Source organism: Nerophis ophidion, linkage group LG26 (genome assembly GCF_033978795.1).
Source record: "Nerophis ophidion isolate RoL-2023_Sa linkage group LG26, RoL_Noph_v1.0, whole genome shotgun sequence".
Lineage (NCBI taxonomy): Eukaryota > Metazoa > Chordata > Actinopteri > Syngnathiformes > Syngnathidae > Nerophis > Nerophis ophidion.
In genome coordinates, this window is record NC_084636.1 from 9,577,158 (window position 1) to 9,597,841 (window position 20,684).

Below are 20,684 nucleotides of genomic sequence, written 5' to 3' on the forward strand. Positions count from 1 at the left end.
TGTAACAACACTAAAAGGGAGGGATTCAAGTTGCACCACTGGCCCCAAGATGCGAAAGTGTCTGCCGCCAGACCCCCATTGAATGTGCCAGAGTGTCTCCACATTTGACCGGCGATGCTAAGGCAGACATGGCACAGAGATGTATGGATAACCTGCAGATGCATTTGCAATGATAAATTCAACAAAATCACAAAGGTGAGTTTTGTTGATGTTGACTTATGTGCTAATCAGACATATTTGGTCACGGCGTGACTGCCAGTTAATCGATGCTAACATGCTATGCTAATCGACGCTAACATGCTATTTACCGGCCGTGCTAAAGCAGACATGGCACAGAGATGTATGGATAACCTGCAGATGCATTTGTAACTATATTACGTTTCCTTCCACCCACATTTAATGCGAAACAAACACTTACCAATCGACGGATTTAAGTTGCTCCAGTGTCACAAGATGCGAAAGTCCTGATCGTTTGGTCCGCACATTTTACCGGCGATGCTAACGCAGCTGTTCGGCCACGCTATGGCTATGAATAGCGTCAATAGCTATTCGCTCAATAGCTTCAGTTTCTTCTTCAATACTTTCATACTCCAACCATCCGTTTCAATACATGCGTTATCTATTGAATCCCATAAGCCGCTGAAATCCGAGTCTGAATCCGAGCTAATGTCGCTATATCTTGCTGTGCTATTCGCCGTTGTTTGTTTACATTGGCAGCACTGTATGATGTCACAGGGAAATGGACAGTCGCATCGCAAATAGCGAAAATCAAGCACTTTAAAGCTTTTTTTTAGGGATATTCGGAGACCGGTAAAATTTTGGAAAAAAGCTTCAAAAAATACAACATACCACTGGGAACTGATTTTTATTGTTTTTAACCCTTTTGAAATTGTGATAATGTTCCCCTTTAACGCCGTCAATGCTAATGTTTGTCACACTGGTCTGTCCTTTTGCTGTCTTGTTGCCATGGTTTCCATTGATGTGTTGAAGGGCAACGTACTGACGTGTTTGTTCCGCGGGATACATTAAAAATGATTTCTTCTTGTCGGTTAAAAGCAGGAGTGAAAATGTTTTTTGTGAAGTCTTGTCTTGGTTTTTCTGTCTTGTGATTTAAGTGTTTTATTTTGAAAAGCCACTCTCTTGTTTCAGACCACGGGCCCTTCCTCTTGTGTCACCAGTCTGACGTCATCCATGATTCCTGATTGTTTCCACCTGTTCCCCATCATTCCCACATCCTATTTAAGCTCGCTTCACCGTTTGTCCTTTGCCAGATGGTCTCGTCTATCGTGCCTTTCTAGCGTCCATGTCCATGTCCTTGATTAGCTCCTTGTCTTGCTCCTGTTTTCCTAGTGTCGTGGACATTTCTTAAAGACGATCCTTAAGTGACAAATAGCTTTAAAATGATTTATTAATGTAACAAACAAATAATAACAAGCTTTGCTAAGCGAGACCAAACCAGAACGACACATCCGTTCGTTCCAGCTTGTTCTAACTCCTTTAGAATTTGACATGACAATTATACATTCTCAGAAGTCCCACCCTCCATGCTCATTTACATACAGTACACCAGTGGAATGAATACCCAAAGTCCTGTGAAGAAGGAGAGGGTGTCGTTTGCCCAGAAAGGGGGGGGGCGGGGTGTAACTCAGGAAAGGGGACCAATTTAGCTCTGTTGGGTGTCAAGAATAAATGACACATATGCCCAGGTCAACTAAAGTCCACATGTTACATCAAAGAGACAGGAGACAGAGCTTGATCAGATTATAGATCTCTTGCTAAGTGTCACATTCCTGAGCCCAATAAACAACTTTTGGCGACCCGTTCAATTAAAACGAGTACAAGCAATTTTGCTATCACACTAGTTACCCTAGTTTTTGTTGTAATTTTGAGTTGACTTTTTCCTCCTTCGAGCGTCCTTGATTATCCTTCGTCTTCCTAATTGGCGAGTTTTTGTTTTTCCAAATTTCAAATTTATTGCCTCATTGATTGAGTGATATTTTGTTATTTATAGTTAATGTTTAGGCCCTGCGATGAGGTGGCGACTTGTCCAGGGTGTACCCCGCCTTCCGCCCGTTGTAGCTGAGATAGGCGCCAGCGCCCCCCGCGACCCCGAAAGGGAATAAGCGGTAGAAAATGGATGGATGGATAGTTAGTGTTTATATGTAGGTCGTTTTGGTGTTTTTTCCTCCTGTTGGAGCGCTTTTCGTTTATTCTTATTAATATTCTTTTTTGTTAGACTTTCCTTAGATTAGTATTCCTCCTTATTTTTGTGGAGTGATTTTAAGTTAATTCTTATCCTCGGAATTATTTTTCCGCGTGTTGATTATTCTTGTGAAAAACTTTTTGTTTCAAAATAAAAGAACTTCTTCTCTGCATCTGGGTCCTCTCCTTACTCCGAGTCGTAACATTTTGTTGTTGTGGTGGAATGGTCCGAAGCTTAAACTGCAAACAAAGTGGTTTTAGTACAAAAGTTTTATTTACACATATTCAAAAGTACAAGTTGGATTGAATGGCAGACAGCATCCTCCGAAGGATTCAGAATCATGCAAAATCATATCAAATATTGGTCTCCTGGCTTTTTATATGTTTCCCTCATGTGTCAAGGTCTTGTTGTTTTGCAACTGTTGGCTCCAAAGCAACAGTGGATCCCTTAGTCGTAACAAATAGTCAAAACATTTCTTAGAATGGTCAGAGCGACCACAAACTCAACTTTCCCTACGTGTGCTCGGCAGAGGTTCAGAGGCTTTTAGATAGACTTTCTTTTTGGACTAAAACAGTCACAAAGTCAGAAATTCCACTACAAACACGACACAAACCTTCCTAATTGTTAGAAAAGCCCTCTGTTTGATAAGTTTGTGCTTCACTGATGAGAATATTTGGCGAGCGCCGTTTTGTCCTACTAATTTCAGCGGCATTTGAACTCACCTTTGTGTGGACTGTGACTCAACAAATTTTTTACATGTATAACTTTCTCCGACGCTGCCACAGAAAGACATGTTTTATGCCACTCCTTCTCGGTCTCATTTTGTCCACCAAAAGTTTTAAAGGCCTACTGAAATGAGATTTTCTTATTCAAACGGGGTTAGCAGGTCCATTCTATGTGTCATACTTGATCATTTCGCGATATTGCCATATTTTTGCTGAAAGGATTTAGTAGAGAACATCGACGATAAATTTTGCAACTTTTGGTGCTGATAAAAAAAGCCTTGCCTGTACCGGAAGTAGCAGACGATGTGCGCGTGACGTCACAGGTAGTGGAGCTCCTCACATCTGAACATTGTTTACAATCATGGCCACCAGCAGCGACAGTGATTCGGACCGAGAAAGCGACGATTTCCCCATTAATTTGAGCGAGGATGAAAGATTCGTGGATGAGGAAAGTGAGAGTGAAGGACTAGAAGAAAAAAAAGACGAGGGCAGCGGGAGCGATTCAGATGTTATTAGACAAATTTACTAGGATAATTCCGGAAAATCCCTTATCTGCTTATTGTGTTACTATTGTTTAGTGAGATTATGTGGTTGTACCTGTACAACCTGAAGGTCGGCTCCGCACCTATCTTGAGCACCAGTCGACGGGTGGTGGCAATGCCCGTCCCTGCCCTTCGCAAGGGACCCTCTTCGAAACAAGATCTTTCAGAATGATAGCCGCATAATACACTGTACTTTGTGTGTGTGGTCCAATCCAACCGTGTTCGCTTGACCGCTCTGTTCCATAGTAAAGCTTCACCGTCATCTTTCGGGAATGTAAACAATGAAACACCGGCTGTGTTTGTGTTGCTAAAAGCGGCCGCATTACACGGCTTCTCACCTACAGCTTTCTTCTTTGACGTCTCCATTATTCATTGAACAAATTGCCAAAGATTCAGCAACACAGATGTCCAGAATACTGTCGAATTATGCGATGAAAACAGACGACTTATAGCTGGGAACGGTGCTGGAACAAGATGTCCTCTACAATGCGTGACGTCACGTGCACGCGTCATCATACCGCGACGTTTTAGCATGATACTTCCGCGTGAAATTTAAAGGCCTACTGAAACCCACTACTACCGACCACGCAGTCTGATAGTTTATATATCAATGATGAAATATTAACATTCCAACACATGCCAATACGGCCGCTTTAGTTTACTAAATTGCAATTTAAAATTTCCAGCGGAGTTTCTTGTTGAAAACGTCGCGGAATGATGACGCCTGCGTGAGACGTCTCGGGTTGTAGCGGACATATTAGCCCAGCACCACTTACGGCTAAAAGTCATCTCTTTTCATCGCATAATTACACAGTAATTTGGACGTCTGTGTTGCTGAATCTTTTGCAATTTGTTTAATAAATAATGGAGACGTCAAAGAAGAATGCGTTTGGTGGAAAGCGGTGGATTGCAGCTGCCTTTAGCAACTTAGACACAGCCGGTGTTTCTTTGTTTGTTGTGAAGCTTTAACACAGAGCGGTCAAGGGAACATGTTTCTCTACGTCAACCAGCAAGTTTTTGGATGGGAAAATTGTGATATTAAGTCGACTCTTAGCGGAGACATGAACGGAGATTGCGTCCTCCTGCAGCTCAAAAAGGCAGCTGTGATCTTGGCTCCTCCATCGGCTTCTCTGGCGTTTACCGCAGCCATCCAACTTTCAGGTATGTCTTTACAATCTCACTAAAACACTATTAAAACAACAAGCAGATAAGGGCTCTTCCAGAATTATCCTAGTAAATGTGTCTATTTACATCTGAAAAGGTCCCACTGCTGCCGCCCGGAGCCGCTGCGTTTTCCTTTTATTTTTTATTTTTGTGTGCTTCACTCTAACTTTCCTTATCCACAAATCTTCCATCCTCGCACAAATTAATGGGTAAATTGTCGCTTTCTCTGTCCGAATCGCTGTAGCTGCTGGTGGCCATGATTGTAAACAATGTTCAGATGTGAAGAACTCCACAACCCGTGATATCACGCGCACATCGTCTGCTACTTCCGGTACAGGCAAGGCTTTTTTATTAGCGACTAAAATTTGCGAACTGTTCTCTACTAAATCCTTTCCGCAAAAATATGACAATATCGCGAAATGATCAAGTATGACACATAGAATGGACCTGCTATCCCCGTTTAAATAAGAAAATCTCATTTCAGTAGGCCTTTAAGCAGGCACTTTTTAATATGATGTGGGATCTGAACCGAGGATGTCGTCCTGGCTTGTGCAGCCCTTTGAGACACTTGTGGTTTAGGGCTATATAAATAATCTATGATTGATTGATTGATTGAATATGGAGAGGATCCCGCTGGACCGGGACTGGATTAGTGATTAGTTGTCAAGACACGTTTAAGAGTAAGGACACTAGGAGGTGATAGTACAACCAAACATGTTTGGTTGTACTATCACCCCAAAATTTAGATTTTTGATGTGGAGGCGGCGGTGGGTTGATGTTCCTCAGTTGTTCTCCCCTGCAGACATAGTTGTCTGCTTTACACGCCGCGTGACTCACACACACTTTGAATGACAAAACGTCCTCCTACATTGTGTGTCATCCGCTGCTTCAACCGGTCGTGACGTTGTTGTGTGTGTGTGTGTGTGTGTGTGTGTGTGTGTCACACTTTGCTCGGCGTCTCTTTGGCCTACTTAGTGCTGTAAGTAGCACAGCGAGCTGCCCCTCCTCTCCCTGTGGACTCTGGCTGAATAATTGAGTGGCACTGAGGCAGAGTAATAAGTTGCTTTGCTGCTTTAATAACCTGATGGACACTCTGTGTGTGTGTGTGTGTGTGTGTGTGTGTGTGTGTATATGTAACGCCAAGTAACACTCATACTATTGTCCAAGCAACAATAGTTTTTACTCTTGTTTAGTTATTGTGTACTAATCATAATTATTTTAATGATTATTCTATTTTATGATTTCAATTGTTGTCCTCAAAATTCTACACACAATACCCAATAATGACAACGTGAAAACGTTTTATTTGTTTTATTTTTGCAAATTTCTAAAAAATAACACAATAAAACATTTTTTTATAATAAAAATGTTTAAAAACTTTGGGGATAATCCCTTGGACATAGGAAGACTTTGAGGCCAAAAGAAAAAAGGGTTTAAATGAGTTGTAGATAGTTTTTGTACTATTCATAATTGTCTTTATGATTATTTTAATTTATGATTTCAATTGATGTCCTCAAAATTCTACACACGATACCCAATAATGACAATGGGAAAACCTTTTATTTTTGCAAATTTATAAAAAAAATAACAAATAAAAAAATATATAATAAAAATGTTTAGAATCTTTGGGAATAATCCCTTGGACATGGGAGGACTTTGATAATAAATAATAAATGGGTTGTACTTGTATAGCGCTTTTCTACCTTCAAGGTACTCAAAGCGCTTTGACACTACTTCCACATTTACCCATTCACACACACATTCACACACTGATGGAGGGAGCTGCCATGCAAGGCGCCAACCAGCACCCATCAGGAGCAAGGGTGAAGTGTCTTGCTCAGGACACAACGGACGTGACGAGGTTGGTACTAGGTGGGAATTGAACCAGGGACCCTCGGGTTGTGCACGGCCACTCTTCCACTGCGCCACGCCAAAAGAAAAAAGGGTTTAAATAAATTGTAGATAGTTTTTAATTCTGTTTAGTTATTGTGTACTAATTATAATTGTTCTTATTTTATTTTATGATTTCAATTGTTGTCCTCAAAATTCTACACACAATACCCCAGAATGACAAGGTGAAAACGTTTAATTTTTTTTTAATTTTTGCAAATGTATAAAAAAAAAATAACACAATAATAATAAAATTAATAAAAATGTTTAAACATTTAGGGAATAACCCCTTGAACACAGGAGGTATTTGAGGGCATACAACAAAGGACTTAAATGAGTTGTAGGTTCTTTTTACTGTAGTTTTTGTGTACTAATTATAATGTTTTTATGACTATTTTATTTTATGAATTCAATTGATGTCCTCAAAATTCTACACACAATACCCCAAAACGTCAATGTGAAAACGTTTAATTTTTTTATTTTTGCAGATTTATAATAACAATAATAATAATAAAAATGTTTACAATTTTTGGGAATAATCCCTTTGACACTGGAGGACTTTGAGGCCATAAAAAATAGGATTTAAATGAGTTGTAGGTAGTTTATACTCTAGTTATCGTGTCCTAATAATAATGTTTTTTATGATTATTTTATTTTATGATTTCAATTTGAATCGATTACTTGTATGAGTATTTTATTTTCAGTTTCCACCGTCTTTCACCACCGTCTTTCAATTTTCTGTAAATCACTTTGTGGTCTATAAATACACTGGGTTTGTGTTGCCATTTGACTTTGTTTTGCTCAAACGATTCTACGTAATGAACGAGAATAAGGACAAAGGTCAAAGGTCAGATATATTATAGTCCTCGCCAGTGCTCGACCACCAGCTTGCTGTGCTTACGCAACAACCTCCGTCTGGAACAAGATGGCTAACAGAGCTATGGTCAAAGGTCCGTCTTTCTTCCTCTGTAGTCTTTTTCCCTGCACACATTCCACAATTCTTGCTCGATACTATTGATTTTGAAGTGTATTCATCGTAAGATGCCAGAGGGATCTCGGGTCAAAAAGGCTGGCTTTAGTTCTTTGCTTGCTTTTTAAGCCAGTTGTCTTCTTCTTATTATTATTATTTTTATTATTTATTATGTTATCATTCCAAAATACTGAAATGCAGCTTTTGAGAGTACCGTATTTTTCGGACTATAAGGCGCACTTAAAAAAAATGTTTTTCCCCGTCATAACTCGACAGTGCGCCTTATAACCCGGAGCGCCTATTGCACGGAATAATTCTGTTTGTACTTACCGACCTCGAAGCTATTTTATTTGGTACATGGTGTAATGATAAGTGTGACCAGTATATGGCAGTCACACATAAGAAATAAGTGTAGACTGCAACATGACTCAAGTAAACAACACCGGCATTGTATATGTTTGTAGAGGTTGTTTTCATGACAAAAATGTCCCTTTTTCATGACCAAGAAAAAAAAAAAAAAAATTACTAAGGGACAAATTATTAAGCATTGACCGGTCCGCGGATACAAAAAGGTTGGGGACCACTGCTCTAGCGGGTTCCTCGGACCACCACACACTGCCACGAGAGCCCAAATCAGGGGTACAACACTGTTTTATTTTCATTAAATAGTGCACCAACCACAAAAAGTGTCTCTCTCTCCTCTCTGGCTCCCAGTCCAACTCTAACAACGTGTCTCGTTTCGGCTGCTGCTAATAAAGGCGACAGGTGATTAGATAACAAGGTCCACCTGGGCCATCTACTCACCTGTCGCTGTCTTCCGCGGCAGGCCCGCAGGCCACGCCCCCCTTCCGCAATGTTCCATTGAGAATATGGAACATTACACAAAAATCTATCAAAATGTTTTAGTATGACTTTGGTAAACATAATCTGTGCAACGTTTTGAGCAAAGAACCACCATTACATGTTATGTAGACCACAAGGAAGTCTTTTCCATTTAGGCTGTGAGCACTTCCTGTCGGGACGCCATTGTATCCCACGCACAGCTGGTGGACTTTTGTCGTATTCCCTTTTTTATTTGGTCGTTGGACATTTCTCGGGCTCACGCTTAATCAACCTTTTTTTTTTCCGGAGCATTAAAAGCAAAATTGAATGCTATGTCGGTCCAAAATATGACAAGTCGCCAAAAAAATTACTTTTTTTTTTATTGTTTTAATTTTTTTGGCAGTGGCTCTTGGTCTGTCCTGAGGGATCTTTAATGCCTCCCGGGTGGAGTATATGTAAATGTGAGTGTATGTGTAGCGCTTATCAACAACAACAGGCCATCTCTGGCACACACACACACACACACACACACACACACACACACACACACTGCTTGGTACTCAGCATCAAGGGTTGGAATTGGGGGTTAAATCACCAAAAATGATTCCCGGGCGTGGCCACCGCTGCTGCTCACTGCTCCCTTCACCTCCCATTTGGTGATCGAGGGTGATTGGTCAAATGCAGATAATAATTTCGCCACACCTAGTGTGTGTGTGACAATCATTAGCACTTTAATTTAACTTAACACTGTGTGTGTGTGTCTATTAGTGATGAGCGGATCAATATTGAAATACCGATACCAGATATTTATGCTCTAATATCGATTCTGAAATCAAAATATCGATACTTTTGACACTTTATTTTATTAATGGGGGGGGGGGGGGGTCCAAACTTTTTTGGACAGAAAATGCTAACTAAACAAAAACACACAACATGTTTGTTGCAGTTCAACAACAGCATCCTGTCCTCAGGCCGTTTTGTCTCGCATCTTCTTCTTTTTTTTTGTCCACCTCACTTCGGATAAGAACTGGCTTTCTGCTCTGACGCTCCCAGTCTGTGGAATGCTCTCCCTGACCACCTGAGGGCACCACAGACTGTGGATGCTTAAAAAAAGGCTTAAAAAAACTTCTTTTTAAAAAAGCCTTTTTTTAGATGTATGCGTGCTAGTTCTAATTTTTATTTGTACTTATTTTTATCTTTTTTTTTTTAATACACTGTTGCACTTTGAGGTTGTTTGCTCAATGTAAAGCGTTTTTTTTTTTTTTACAAATTGAATGTATTATTATTAAATATATATTAAATAAAATATATTGTAATTGAAATTATCATACAAAAAAAAAACATTGTTTATTTCACAAACATTTTTCTTTTTTTTAGCGCCCCCCGATGGCTGGAGAGGTAATCACAGTGCAACCCGCACCTGAGTTTTTGGCTGTCCTGCTTCAAAAATGCACAAATGTAGAATATTTTACAGCTAAGACAGAAATTGCCGCTAACAATGTCGATGGTTCCGGCTTCTGCTCGTCCTCAATATTTACATTTTTTTTACATCACTCTCCTCCTGTTGCCATGGCGAACTAAAAAGCAGCAGCATTGGACGCCCAAAAGTGCAGCTCGCTTCAGAATTGCACTTAGGTACACGTGGTCAAACGTAACAATACGTCCATTTCTGAGCCGCTCAGGTAGCTAAATTAAGATTTCGGCTATTTTTCAGACTTTAATGTCAGAGCCACATTCGCGACTTTTAGATCCAGCACAAACCGGTTTAAAAGCCATTCATATGTCCTGTATAAATACTCTTTGAAGTCTTTGAAGTATCACATTTGCATCAATCCATCCATTCATTTTGCACCGCTTGTCCATCTCTGGTGTCATATTTGCACCAGTCCATATTAGTGTTGTCCCCATACCGGTACCAAAATGTATTTCCATACTTTTCTAAATAAAGGGGACCCAAAAAAAATTGCATTATTGGCTTTATTTTAACAAAAAAATCTTAGAGTACATTAAACATATGTTTTTTATTGCAAGATTGTCTTTAGATAAAATAGTGTAAGTAGTAAATAAACAAACAAAGGCTCCTAATTTAGCTGCTGACATATGCAGTAACATATTATCTACCTACTATTTTGTCAACATTATTAAGGACAAGCAGTAAAAAATGATATATTAATCTACTTGTTCATTTACTGTTAATATATGCTTATTTTCTCTTTTAACATGTTCTATCTACATCCATCCATCCATTTCCTACCGCTTATTCCCTTTTTGGGGCCTATATCAGCTACAATCGGGCGGAAGGCAGGGTACACCCTGGACAAGTCGCCACCTCATCGCAGGGCCAACACAGATAGACAGACAACATTCACACTCACATTCACACACTAGGGCCCATTTACTTTCTATCTACACTTCTGTTCAAATGTAATAATCACTTATTCTTCTTTACATTAGTTTTGGATGATACCACAAATTTAGGTATCGATCCGATACCAAGTAGTTACAGGATCTTACATAGGTCATATTCAAAGTCCTCATATGTCCAGGGACAGTTTTTCTGAGTTTATCAATATAATGTAAATAAAAACAAAAAAAGATTTTGGGATGCTAAAAAATATCGATGTAATCATAGTAGTATCGAATAGATACGGTCCTGTATTTGGTATCATTTCAGTGGATGATACCGAATACATGACGCCGGTGAGCTACGGTGTGTAGTGAAGCATATTTTGCTATTCCTCCTCCTGTACTTGAAAGAAACGTACTTTATTTGTCGCCATGGAGACGAGGATTATTGATTTAGACTGGGGCTGGACTTTAGCCGCTAGCTCGCTAGCCGTGTCTTAAAGCACCTCTTCCTGAGGGCGTTTCGTTTCCGGGACTTATGGGGACCCTAAATACACACAAGCAGGTACCATCAAGTAAGAAAAGTTGCTTTTGTATAATAGATCCCCTTTAATCTTACGTTTTTGTATGTAATTTATGGCATCTTTTATGTTGTATTATTATGTTCATATTCAAATGGTGCTTCCTGGAGACACAAAATAGCATCAAAGCTACAGACGGACAAAACGCCGTTTTGACTGTTGGATTATGAAAAGCTCTTTTAAACTTTCTAAATTCACAATGACTATCAGCGTGTGTGTGTGTGTGCGCGTGTGTGTGTGTGTGTGTGTGTGTGTGTGTGTGTGTGTGTGTGTGTGTGTGTGTGTGTGTGTGTGTGTGTGTGTGTGTGTGTGTGTGTGTGTGTGTGTGTGTGTGTGTGTGTGTGTGTGTGTGTTCTTGTATTTCTACCCTTCTTGAGACACCAACAAGGAAAAGTAGCTTCCATATGAGGAGGTGTGAACAAGTGAGGACATAAATCATGCTCCCAATACGGAAAACCATTGCATCTAATAGAGAATCTCTCATTTGCACTCCTGCTGGTGACATCCATCAAAATGAGGGTGGTCCCAAAAAGGAGGGATTTTTTTCCAAATTGACTGTGTTTCGCTTTTAAAAGTGCTCCCCCTCTGGTCAACATATGAAATAACAAGTGTGTGTAAGAAATTTGATGTGCTCCCCCTATGGCCAACATACGTAATAACAAGTGTGTGTAAGAAATTGAAATGCTCCCCCTTTGGCCAAAATCAATACAATCAATACAAATGGTCACTAGTGTGTGAATGTGAGTGTGAATGTTGTCTGTCTATCTGTGTTGGCCCTGCGATGAGGTGGCGACTTGTCCAGGGTGTACCCCGCCTTCCGCCCGATTGTAGCTGAGATAGGCGCCGACGCCCCCCGCGACCCCAAAAGGGAATAAGCGGTAGAAAATGGATGGATGGATGGACAATAAATATGTATATAAAAACATACTGTAATAACTTGAAGTAATTAAAAAAAATTAAAAAATAACTAAAAGCAGTCTTTTTCTCACAATGTGTCAAGTTTTTTTTAATAAAAAATATTGCAATATTTTCTTGAAAAATTATTAGTTATTCATGTAAAATTATTTATTTTAATGCAAAAAGGTGACACTTGTCATATAGAATTTTGACTTTCATCCCAATATTGCCAATTGTTTAGTTGTTCTTGTAAAACAGTGACATTTTTCGAGTAAAATGATAACTTTTGTCCTTATTTTGCCGAGTGATATTCCGATTATTATTATAATATGGCCAACATTTTAAAGTTTTCTGATAAAATTGTGACTTTAGTCAAGTAAAATGTGGACTCTTTTCATAAAATTGCCAACATTTGAAGCTTTTCTTGTACAATTGCGACCGTTATTGAGTAAAACTCCAGCTTTTGTCGTAATATTGCACAAACGTTCAGTTTTTCTGGTAAAATTCTGACTCGCGTTGCGTAAAATGACGACTTTTTGTTATAACACTGCCAAAATTCTAAATTTATCGTGTGAAATTGTGACCTTTTTTCTCGTGAAATTCCAACAAATTTTTTACAACAAGTTTTTTTTAAATATTTGCATAGTATGTATATATTATTCATGTTGTAAATACACATCTGTATATATCTAGAGAGGCTGGTCCTAAGGAGGCATTTTTCGGAGGTCTTAAGAAGGTAACAAATACAAGTGTGTGTGTGTGTGTGTGTGTGTGTGTGTGTGTGTGCGTGTGTGTGGCCGCCCCCCTGTCTGCTGGGGGAGTGGAGAAGCGTCTCTTTTAATTTGGTTTATAATTGAATCTGGCCCGCGGGCGTGCCACGCTCTTGTGAGAGATGGCAGCACATGAGAAGGGGACGAGGAGACGTGGCAAAGAAGTAGGAAGAAGAAGAAGAAGAAGAGGGAGGATGAAGATGGACGCAGCTTGGCGTTCTCAGTCATCTGTGAGAGCTCATAAGTACCGAGTGCGTTGGGCCAGTGGCTGGCAGTCCACTCAATATGACATATGAATATTGCACAAGCCATTCTCGGCCCTCTTCTATTATTCATGTCTGCCTCGGAGTTGGCGCAACTTTTTCTTTCACTTCAGGCCTTCTTCCAAACAAGTGGCAAACACACACACACACACACACACTCACACACACACACACACACACACACACGCCCTCTTGTATTTGTTACCTTCTTGCGACCTCCGAAAAATGTTTACCTATTCCAGACCACCCTTTCTAGATGTATAAAGATGTGTATTTACAACATGAATAATATATACAAATTAAAACTGCAAGCAGCGATGGACGGGACCGACTTTTGCTGGTGTTTCCTGCTTTTACCCATTCAGCATGTCTTTACTTGCACGTTACCTACCTTCCCTGCATCCTGGGGTCACACTGGTGCTTCTTTCTTTCACCCATACACGCTGGTGCATCCTGCCATCACCCGGACAACATATCTTTACCTGCACATTATCTACCTTCTCTATATTGTGTGGTCACGCTGGTGCTTCCTGCTTTTACCCATTCAGCATGTCTTTACCTGCACGTTACCTACCTTCCCTGCATCCTGGGGTCACACTGGTGCTTCTTTCTTTCACCTATACACGCTGGTGCATCCTGCCATCACCCGGACAACATATCTTTACCTGCACATTATCTACCTTCTCTATATTGTGTGGTCACGCTGGTGCTTCCTGCTTTTAAGCGGCCATCTTGAAACGGCAGCAGCGCAGCAGTTCTTTGAAGGCTCGTAAAATCAAAACCGGAGCAGTTAGAAAAACTCCTTGCGCAATGTGACGGACTTCCTGCCGTCCTGGTGTGAGTTGGGAGGACACTTGACACACGACGCATCATAATAGGTTTGACTTGGATTTATTCTTTCAATAAATCTGTTGTCCTTTGGCCCTAAAAGTGACGCGTTTACCGTCTTCGGTCGCGCCACTTAGCAGTGCGCGCGTACTGCCTGTCTGCTGCCGCTGCACGCCTTTCGGCGTCCGGGGCTTGCGTCCGCGGAGCGCGTGCGTCATCTCGCTCTCGTTGTGGGTTGTCGCGCTCTTGGTCTGCTGGCCGTGGTTTCCTCCTCCGTGCTGCTCTCCCGGTCATTCCTCCCTCGCCCTTTTTATATTCTAGCAGCAGATGGAGAGATTGTGAGCAGGTGTGTGGTATACGCACCTGGCTCAGATTGCCGCTGTAGTGTCGCTCCGCGTATCGTCACGCCTCTCCTCGCCTAGCCGCATGCAGGGACGTCGGTGGCAGTGACAATGATGACTATGAGAAAACCTTGGAGAGGACCGCATATGGCAGAGGGGGACAGAGGAGGAAAAGAAAAGAAACGGCAGATAAACTGGTCTAAAAAGGGGGTCTATTTAAAGGCTAGAGTATAGAAATGAGTTTTAATACGAGACTTAAATGCTGTAATATTACAGAAACAGAAATAATATGAGTGTCAAGGCATGGACTATGGTGTGGTTTGTTTTCCAGTGGTGCAATTCGACTGGACCGGACATGGCGTGAAGGTAATGACATCTTTTATTATTAGCTCAAAAAAAAAAAGGAACAAGCAAAAGGCGCTCTCAGCAGAGGTTCAAAACTTAGCTCTAAAAACAAAAACTCGCACAATGGCAGAACTTTGGACAACAAAAATGAAAACACTTACTGTGACGTGAAAAGCATGAATCTATGGCAAGAAGCGAACAATCAGGTATCAAAGGTGTGTAGAGCGTGATGTCACCAGGCTGACTGCCTGGCAACTACAGGCTCAAATGGTGCTGTGATTTTTGACGGGTGCCTGAGTCCAAACAAATGAGGCAGGTGAAACTAATGGTTGTCCTGGAAACTAAAACAAACCAGGGTGTGAAAAAACAGGAACTTATGGAGTCAAAAACAAAACAGAACACAACTAAACAGACATGATCACAAAGACATGACAATGAGAAATGGTTCCCAATTTTATGAGAAAGAAATCAATACATTGTAAGTAAAAGACTGCTTTTAGTTATTTTACTTTTTTTTGTGATTGTTTTTTTATCTTCATTATTTACTTTAAGGTATTACATTATGTCTCTGTATACATATTTATTTTATTTGTTTAATTAATTTTGGCCAAATGGGGCGCATTTCAATTTCTTACACTCACTTGTTATTACGTATGCTGGCCAGAGGGGGAGCCCTTTAAATTTTTTACACACACTTGTTATTTCATATGTTAGCCAGAGGGGGAGCACTTTTAAAACCGACACACAGTCAATTTGAAAAATCCCTCCTTTTTGGGACCACCCTAATTTTGATAGATTTCACCACCAGGGGTGCAAATAAGATATCTATTTTTTGTTTTTTTGTTATGCGCTTAAGGCCGATGACAAAAGGAATCACGGACCACAGATGGCCCCTGTGCCGCACTTTGGGCAACCCAGCTGTAGAAGCTAACTGTTAATGGCCACTATAGTCTTAGTACCGTAGTGTATTTGTTCATCCTATGGTCACATATGGGACGCATGTTGTTTTTTACGTCAGCACCGGAAGTCGTAAAATCAGCTCCTCACCTGGCGGGTTTTTCGGGGATGAATAGGGAAGTCGTTCTTTAGCTTCCCTGCTTGTTTTATCATATATTGCTGCCTTTGCACCTGTCAATGTTTACTTTTGTATGCACATTCAATCGACAAAAAAATCCTGACTTTGGAGCAATGTTCACAGACTCTAGTATTTTGTTCTCTATTAGATTCAATGGCTTTCCGTATTGGGACCTAACTTTTTCACCGGTCCTCATATGGAAGGTACTTTTCCTTGTCTCAATAAGGGTAGAAATACAAGAACACACACACACACACACACACACACACACAACACACGCACAAAGTGTGTGTTCCAGCAGGCAGGTAGCAGCAGAATGTGATGAATGTCAGCTCATTTTTGCTTTTGTCCGCATTCTTCTGGTCTCCAAATAACCGCTAGCGTCTCGAATTAGCATGGGTATTAACAGCTGCGGCTGTAGGCAACCTCCTGATGTCATTTCTTTGATAAACTCCACAGGATGGCAGTATGCAGAGTGCTCGGCATCCACCAGTGCATGCTTTTTAAAATGACACATTATGCTCCTCATCATATTGTGTCATTTGCCATTCTATTATCTTGTCAAAATTATGAGGGACAAACGGTAAAAAGTGGATTAATAATCTACTTGTTCATTTACTGTTAATATCTGCTTACTTTTTGTTTTAACATGTTCTATCTACACCTCTTCAAATGTAATAATGACTTATTCTTCTGTTGTTTGGATACTTTACATTAGTTGTGGGTGATACTGCAAATGTTGATATCAATCCAATACCAAGTAGTTACAGGATCATACATTGGTCATTTTCAATATTTTCCTGTGTCCATGGACGTATTTTTACTGACTTTATAAACTATGAAAAAGACAAAACATTTTGTGATGATAGAAAATATCAACGTAATCATTGGAGTATCGACTTTATAAGGCTCTTGTACTTGGATTCGTTACAGTTAATGTCTGTGTAGACCAGGGGCGTTCAAAGTTTTAGCATGTAAAGTACTATATGTGTATATATATATATATATATATATATATATATATATATACATCCAAAACCAGTGAAGTTGGCACGTTGTGTAAATAGTAAATAAAAACAGAATACAATGATTTGCAAATCCTTTTCAACTTATATTCATTTGAATCTACTGCAAAGACAAGATATTTAATGTTCGAACTAGAAAATTGTGTCATTTTTCGCAAATATTAGCTCATTTGGAATTTGATGCCTACAACATGTTGCAAAAAAAGCTGGCATAAGTGGCAAAAAAGTCTGAGAAAGTTGAGGAATGCTCATTAAACACTTATTTGGAACATCCCACAGGTGAACAGGCTAGTTGGGAACAGGTGGGTGCCATGAATGGGTATAAAAGCAGCTTCCATTAAATGCTCTGTCATTCACAAACAAGGATGGGACTTTCGATCCCGGGACTGCATCAAAAAGCGACATTAGTGTGTAAAGGGTATCACCACTTGGGCTCAAGAACACTTCAGAAAACCACTGTCAGTAACTACAGTCGGTCGCTACATAAGTAAGTGCAAGTTCAAACTCTACTATACAAAGCCAAAGCAATTTATCAACAACACCCAGAAACGCCGCCGGCTTCGCTGGGCCCGAGCTCATCTAAGATGGACTGATGCAAAGTGGAAAAGTGTTCTGTGTTTCAAATTGTTTTTGGAAACTGTGGACGTTGTGTCCTCCAGACCAAAGAGCAAAAGAACCATCTGGATTGTTCTAGGCGCAAAGTTGAAAAGCCAGTATCTGTGATGGAGTATTCGTGCCCAAGGCATGGGCAACTTACAAATCTGTGAAGGCACCATTAATGCTGAAAGGTACATACAGGTTTTGGAGCAACATATGTTGCCATCCAAGCAACGTTATCATGGACGCCCCTGCTTATTTCAGCAAAATGCCAAGCCACGTGTTACAACAGCGTGGCTTCATTGTAAAAGAGTGTGGGTACTAGACTAGCCTGCCTGTAGTCCAGACCTGTGTCCCATTAAAAATGTGTGGCGCAATATGAAGCCTAAAATACCACAACGGAGACCCCGGGCTGTTGAACAACTTAAGCTGTACATCAAGCAAGAATGGGAAAGAATTCCACCTGTAAAGCTGCAAAAATTGGTCTCCTCGGTTCCCAAACGTTTACTGAGTGTTGTTAAAAGGAAAGGCCATGTAACACAGTGGTAAAAATGCCCCTGTGACAACTTTTTTGCAATGTGTTGGTGCCATTAAATTCTAAGTTAATGATTATTTGCCAAAAAAAAAAAAAAATAGTTTCTCAGTTCAAACGTAAATATCTTGTCTTTGCAGTCTGTTCAAGGATTTGCAAATCATTGTATTCTGTTTTTATTTACCATTTACACAACGTGCCAATTTCACTGGTTTTGGGATTTGTATAATACTAACAAAGTTAATATCAATATATTATCTGTTGACATTTTGTTGGATCCTTTTAAAAAAAATCATGACTAGGGGAGGTTGTTTGCATTGGGCCATATAAGTAAATGCTGCACATTTACCTGAAAAACTCCAGTTGTCCACTACATAGTGACAGAATAGCAGCATAAAAATGGTCGGGTCTTAAAAATGAAGGCACTTTTCCTGCGGGTAAGATTCCTTATCGATTGGATGATGTTTTGCGGGGTTAATTTAAAGACGATGTAGACCAGATGTGTCAAACGTACAACACCGGAACATGTTTTATCCAGCCCGCGGGATGAGTTTGCCAAGTATAAAAGTGAGCTGAAATTTTTGAATGAAATAAACTGCTGTTCTAAATGTGTCCACTAGATGTCACAATAGCAATTATTTGTATCTTTGTGGATGATGCTACATATGCACTAGTCGAGGAAAATGAGCAATAACAACCTGTAATTTGATTTTGATATCATTTTTTTTATCTTGATAGATTGAAAATGAACACCAATGAGTTGACCGATGAATATTATCACATCATTTATTCAGAATACATAAATAACGACAAATAAAGTTAGAATACTATTAACCCCGACATGTAAGTGTAAAAAAAAAAAAAAACGAACAACATTATGATTTGTACATTTCCAGAATGTGCGTGATCTATTTTTTAAACAAAGAAAACAATCTGAAGTTGTCTTTATTTTTAAGTTATCGTGCCGTGATTTTACCAGTCCGGTCCACTTGGGAGTAGATTTTTCTCCCATGTGGACCCCTTCATCAAAAATGAGTATGACACCCCTGATGTAGACCCAACAAATGGCCTTTGTTTACATACAGGAGTGCTACCTGTAATGATACAGGAATGATACCTGTAAAAAAATTGTATTTGTCGAGGATTAGTGATTAGGAAATACCTAAAACACCAGCGGATGCACGTTGGCAAGAGCTAAGCACCTCTTGCAGAACCCAAGTTTGTTGTCATACTTTCTACTCTCGTATGGATCGCTCATCATCCACATAGATTTTCCAGGTGTAACAAAAAGTCACTTTTCAACGACTATTTTCCGTGACGGGGTTGGTTGTCATGGCGTCCGAGCGGCGTTAGTGGTGGAGGTTAACCTCCGTGTTGCTGACTGGTGTGTGGATGAGCAGCATGGCCATGGTATGCACTCGCTAATGAGCCTCACGCCTGACATTCGTTTTAGCGGCACGTCGGGGCCGCGACCCTTCTGACCCCGCGGTAGACGCGGGGTCAGCGTGATGGACGGCATACATGTGAGCCGGAGGCGATTGCTCTAAGACTGCAAGGGAAGCCCTAACATGGCAAAAAAATAAGTGATTAAGTGTATAGTGTTGTAACGATACCAATATTTTGGTATCTTTGACGGGGGCGGGGCAAGTCGGGGGCGGGGCTAAGAGGGAGGAGTATATTTATAGCTAGAATTCACTGAAATTCAAGCATTTCCTACATATATATATATATATATATATATATATATATATATATATTCTTCTTACTCGTCGTCGCCATGACTTGTCTCTTTTTCTTTCTTCTGCTTCTGTCAAAACGTGGACTTTGGGGTTTGTTTTTCCGAAATGCAAAGGAAAGTTGGAGCGGGCAAGGCGTGAAGGTACGACATCTTTTATTTTAACACTAACGAACTACAAAAAAATAGAAGCAAAAAAAAAGGCGCGCACAATGGCGGAGAACAAACGTGACTAATGAAAACAAAAACTAGCACAAAGGCAGAACTATGGACAAGAAGCAAAACTCGATAACTGTGACATAAAAAACAAAAACTTACGTGGCATGGGCAGGGGGGTAACTATTGACAGTATGAGTGACAGGCTTGTCATGGCATGAAGTAGAGGTACAGGTAGCTTGGCATGACGTGGGTAAGGGTAAAGTCGCCATGCTGACTACCTGGCAACTACAGGTTTAAATAATGCTGTGGTGATAAGTGACAGGTGTGCGAGTGCAACACGTGAGACAGGTGCGTGACATAAGGACAGGTGAAAACTAATGGGTAGTCATGGAAACAAACAAACAAGGAAGTGCAAAAACATGAACTGAGTGTCCAAAAAACAAGCAGCACATGGCCAAACAAAAACATGATCAACAGACATGACAGCTGCATTTGTTAAGTTTTCGGACATTACTACTTGCCGTAGTTTTGAAGCAATGCATGATGGGAATCCGGATGTTGTGTGTCAGTGTATTAACGTGCTGGCTGGAATAAACACACGCTGAGAAATAGCTCCGGGCCTGTGCTTACTTTATGGAGTATAGATACATCTATGGATAACGGAGACATATATAATCTTGTGTGTGCAGTTGCGCACTGAGCTCCAAAAGTCGTAGATGTTCTAAAGTGATGCTGTTTATATGAAAGAAAAGCGGACGTGACGACAGGCTGTCCTCACTCAGGTCCGGCTGGAAATCGGGAGAAATTCGGGAAAATAGTTGTCCGGGAGAGGCGCTGAAATTCGGGAGTCTCCCGGAAATTTCGGGAGGGTTGG

General features: G+C 40.4%; 1 protein-coding gene across 3 annotated transcripts in view; it reads left to right on the plus strand.

Annotated features, from left to right (window-relative positions):
• oma1 (OMA1 zinc metallopeptidase) overlaps positions 1 to 10,280 on the plus strand; it is a 74,669-nt gene extending 64,389 nt beyond the window's left edge. The window contains exon 8 of one of the 3 annotated variants that reach the window (XM_061888490.1): positions 1,150 to 2,340. In XM_061888490.1, the coding sequence (XP_061744474.1) occupies positions 1,150 to 1,323 (174 nt within the window). In that variant the 3' untranslated portion in view covers positions 1,324 to 2,340. Of the gene's footprint in view, positions 1 to 1,149; positions 2,341 to 9,693 lie in introns of those variants that run through there. The other 2 variants (XM_061888489.1, XM_061888488.1) reach the window with 2 other exon arrangements.
• Positions 10,281 to 20,684: the final 10,404 nt, after the last annotated feature.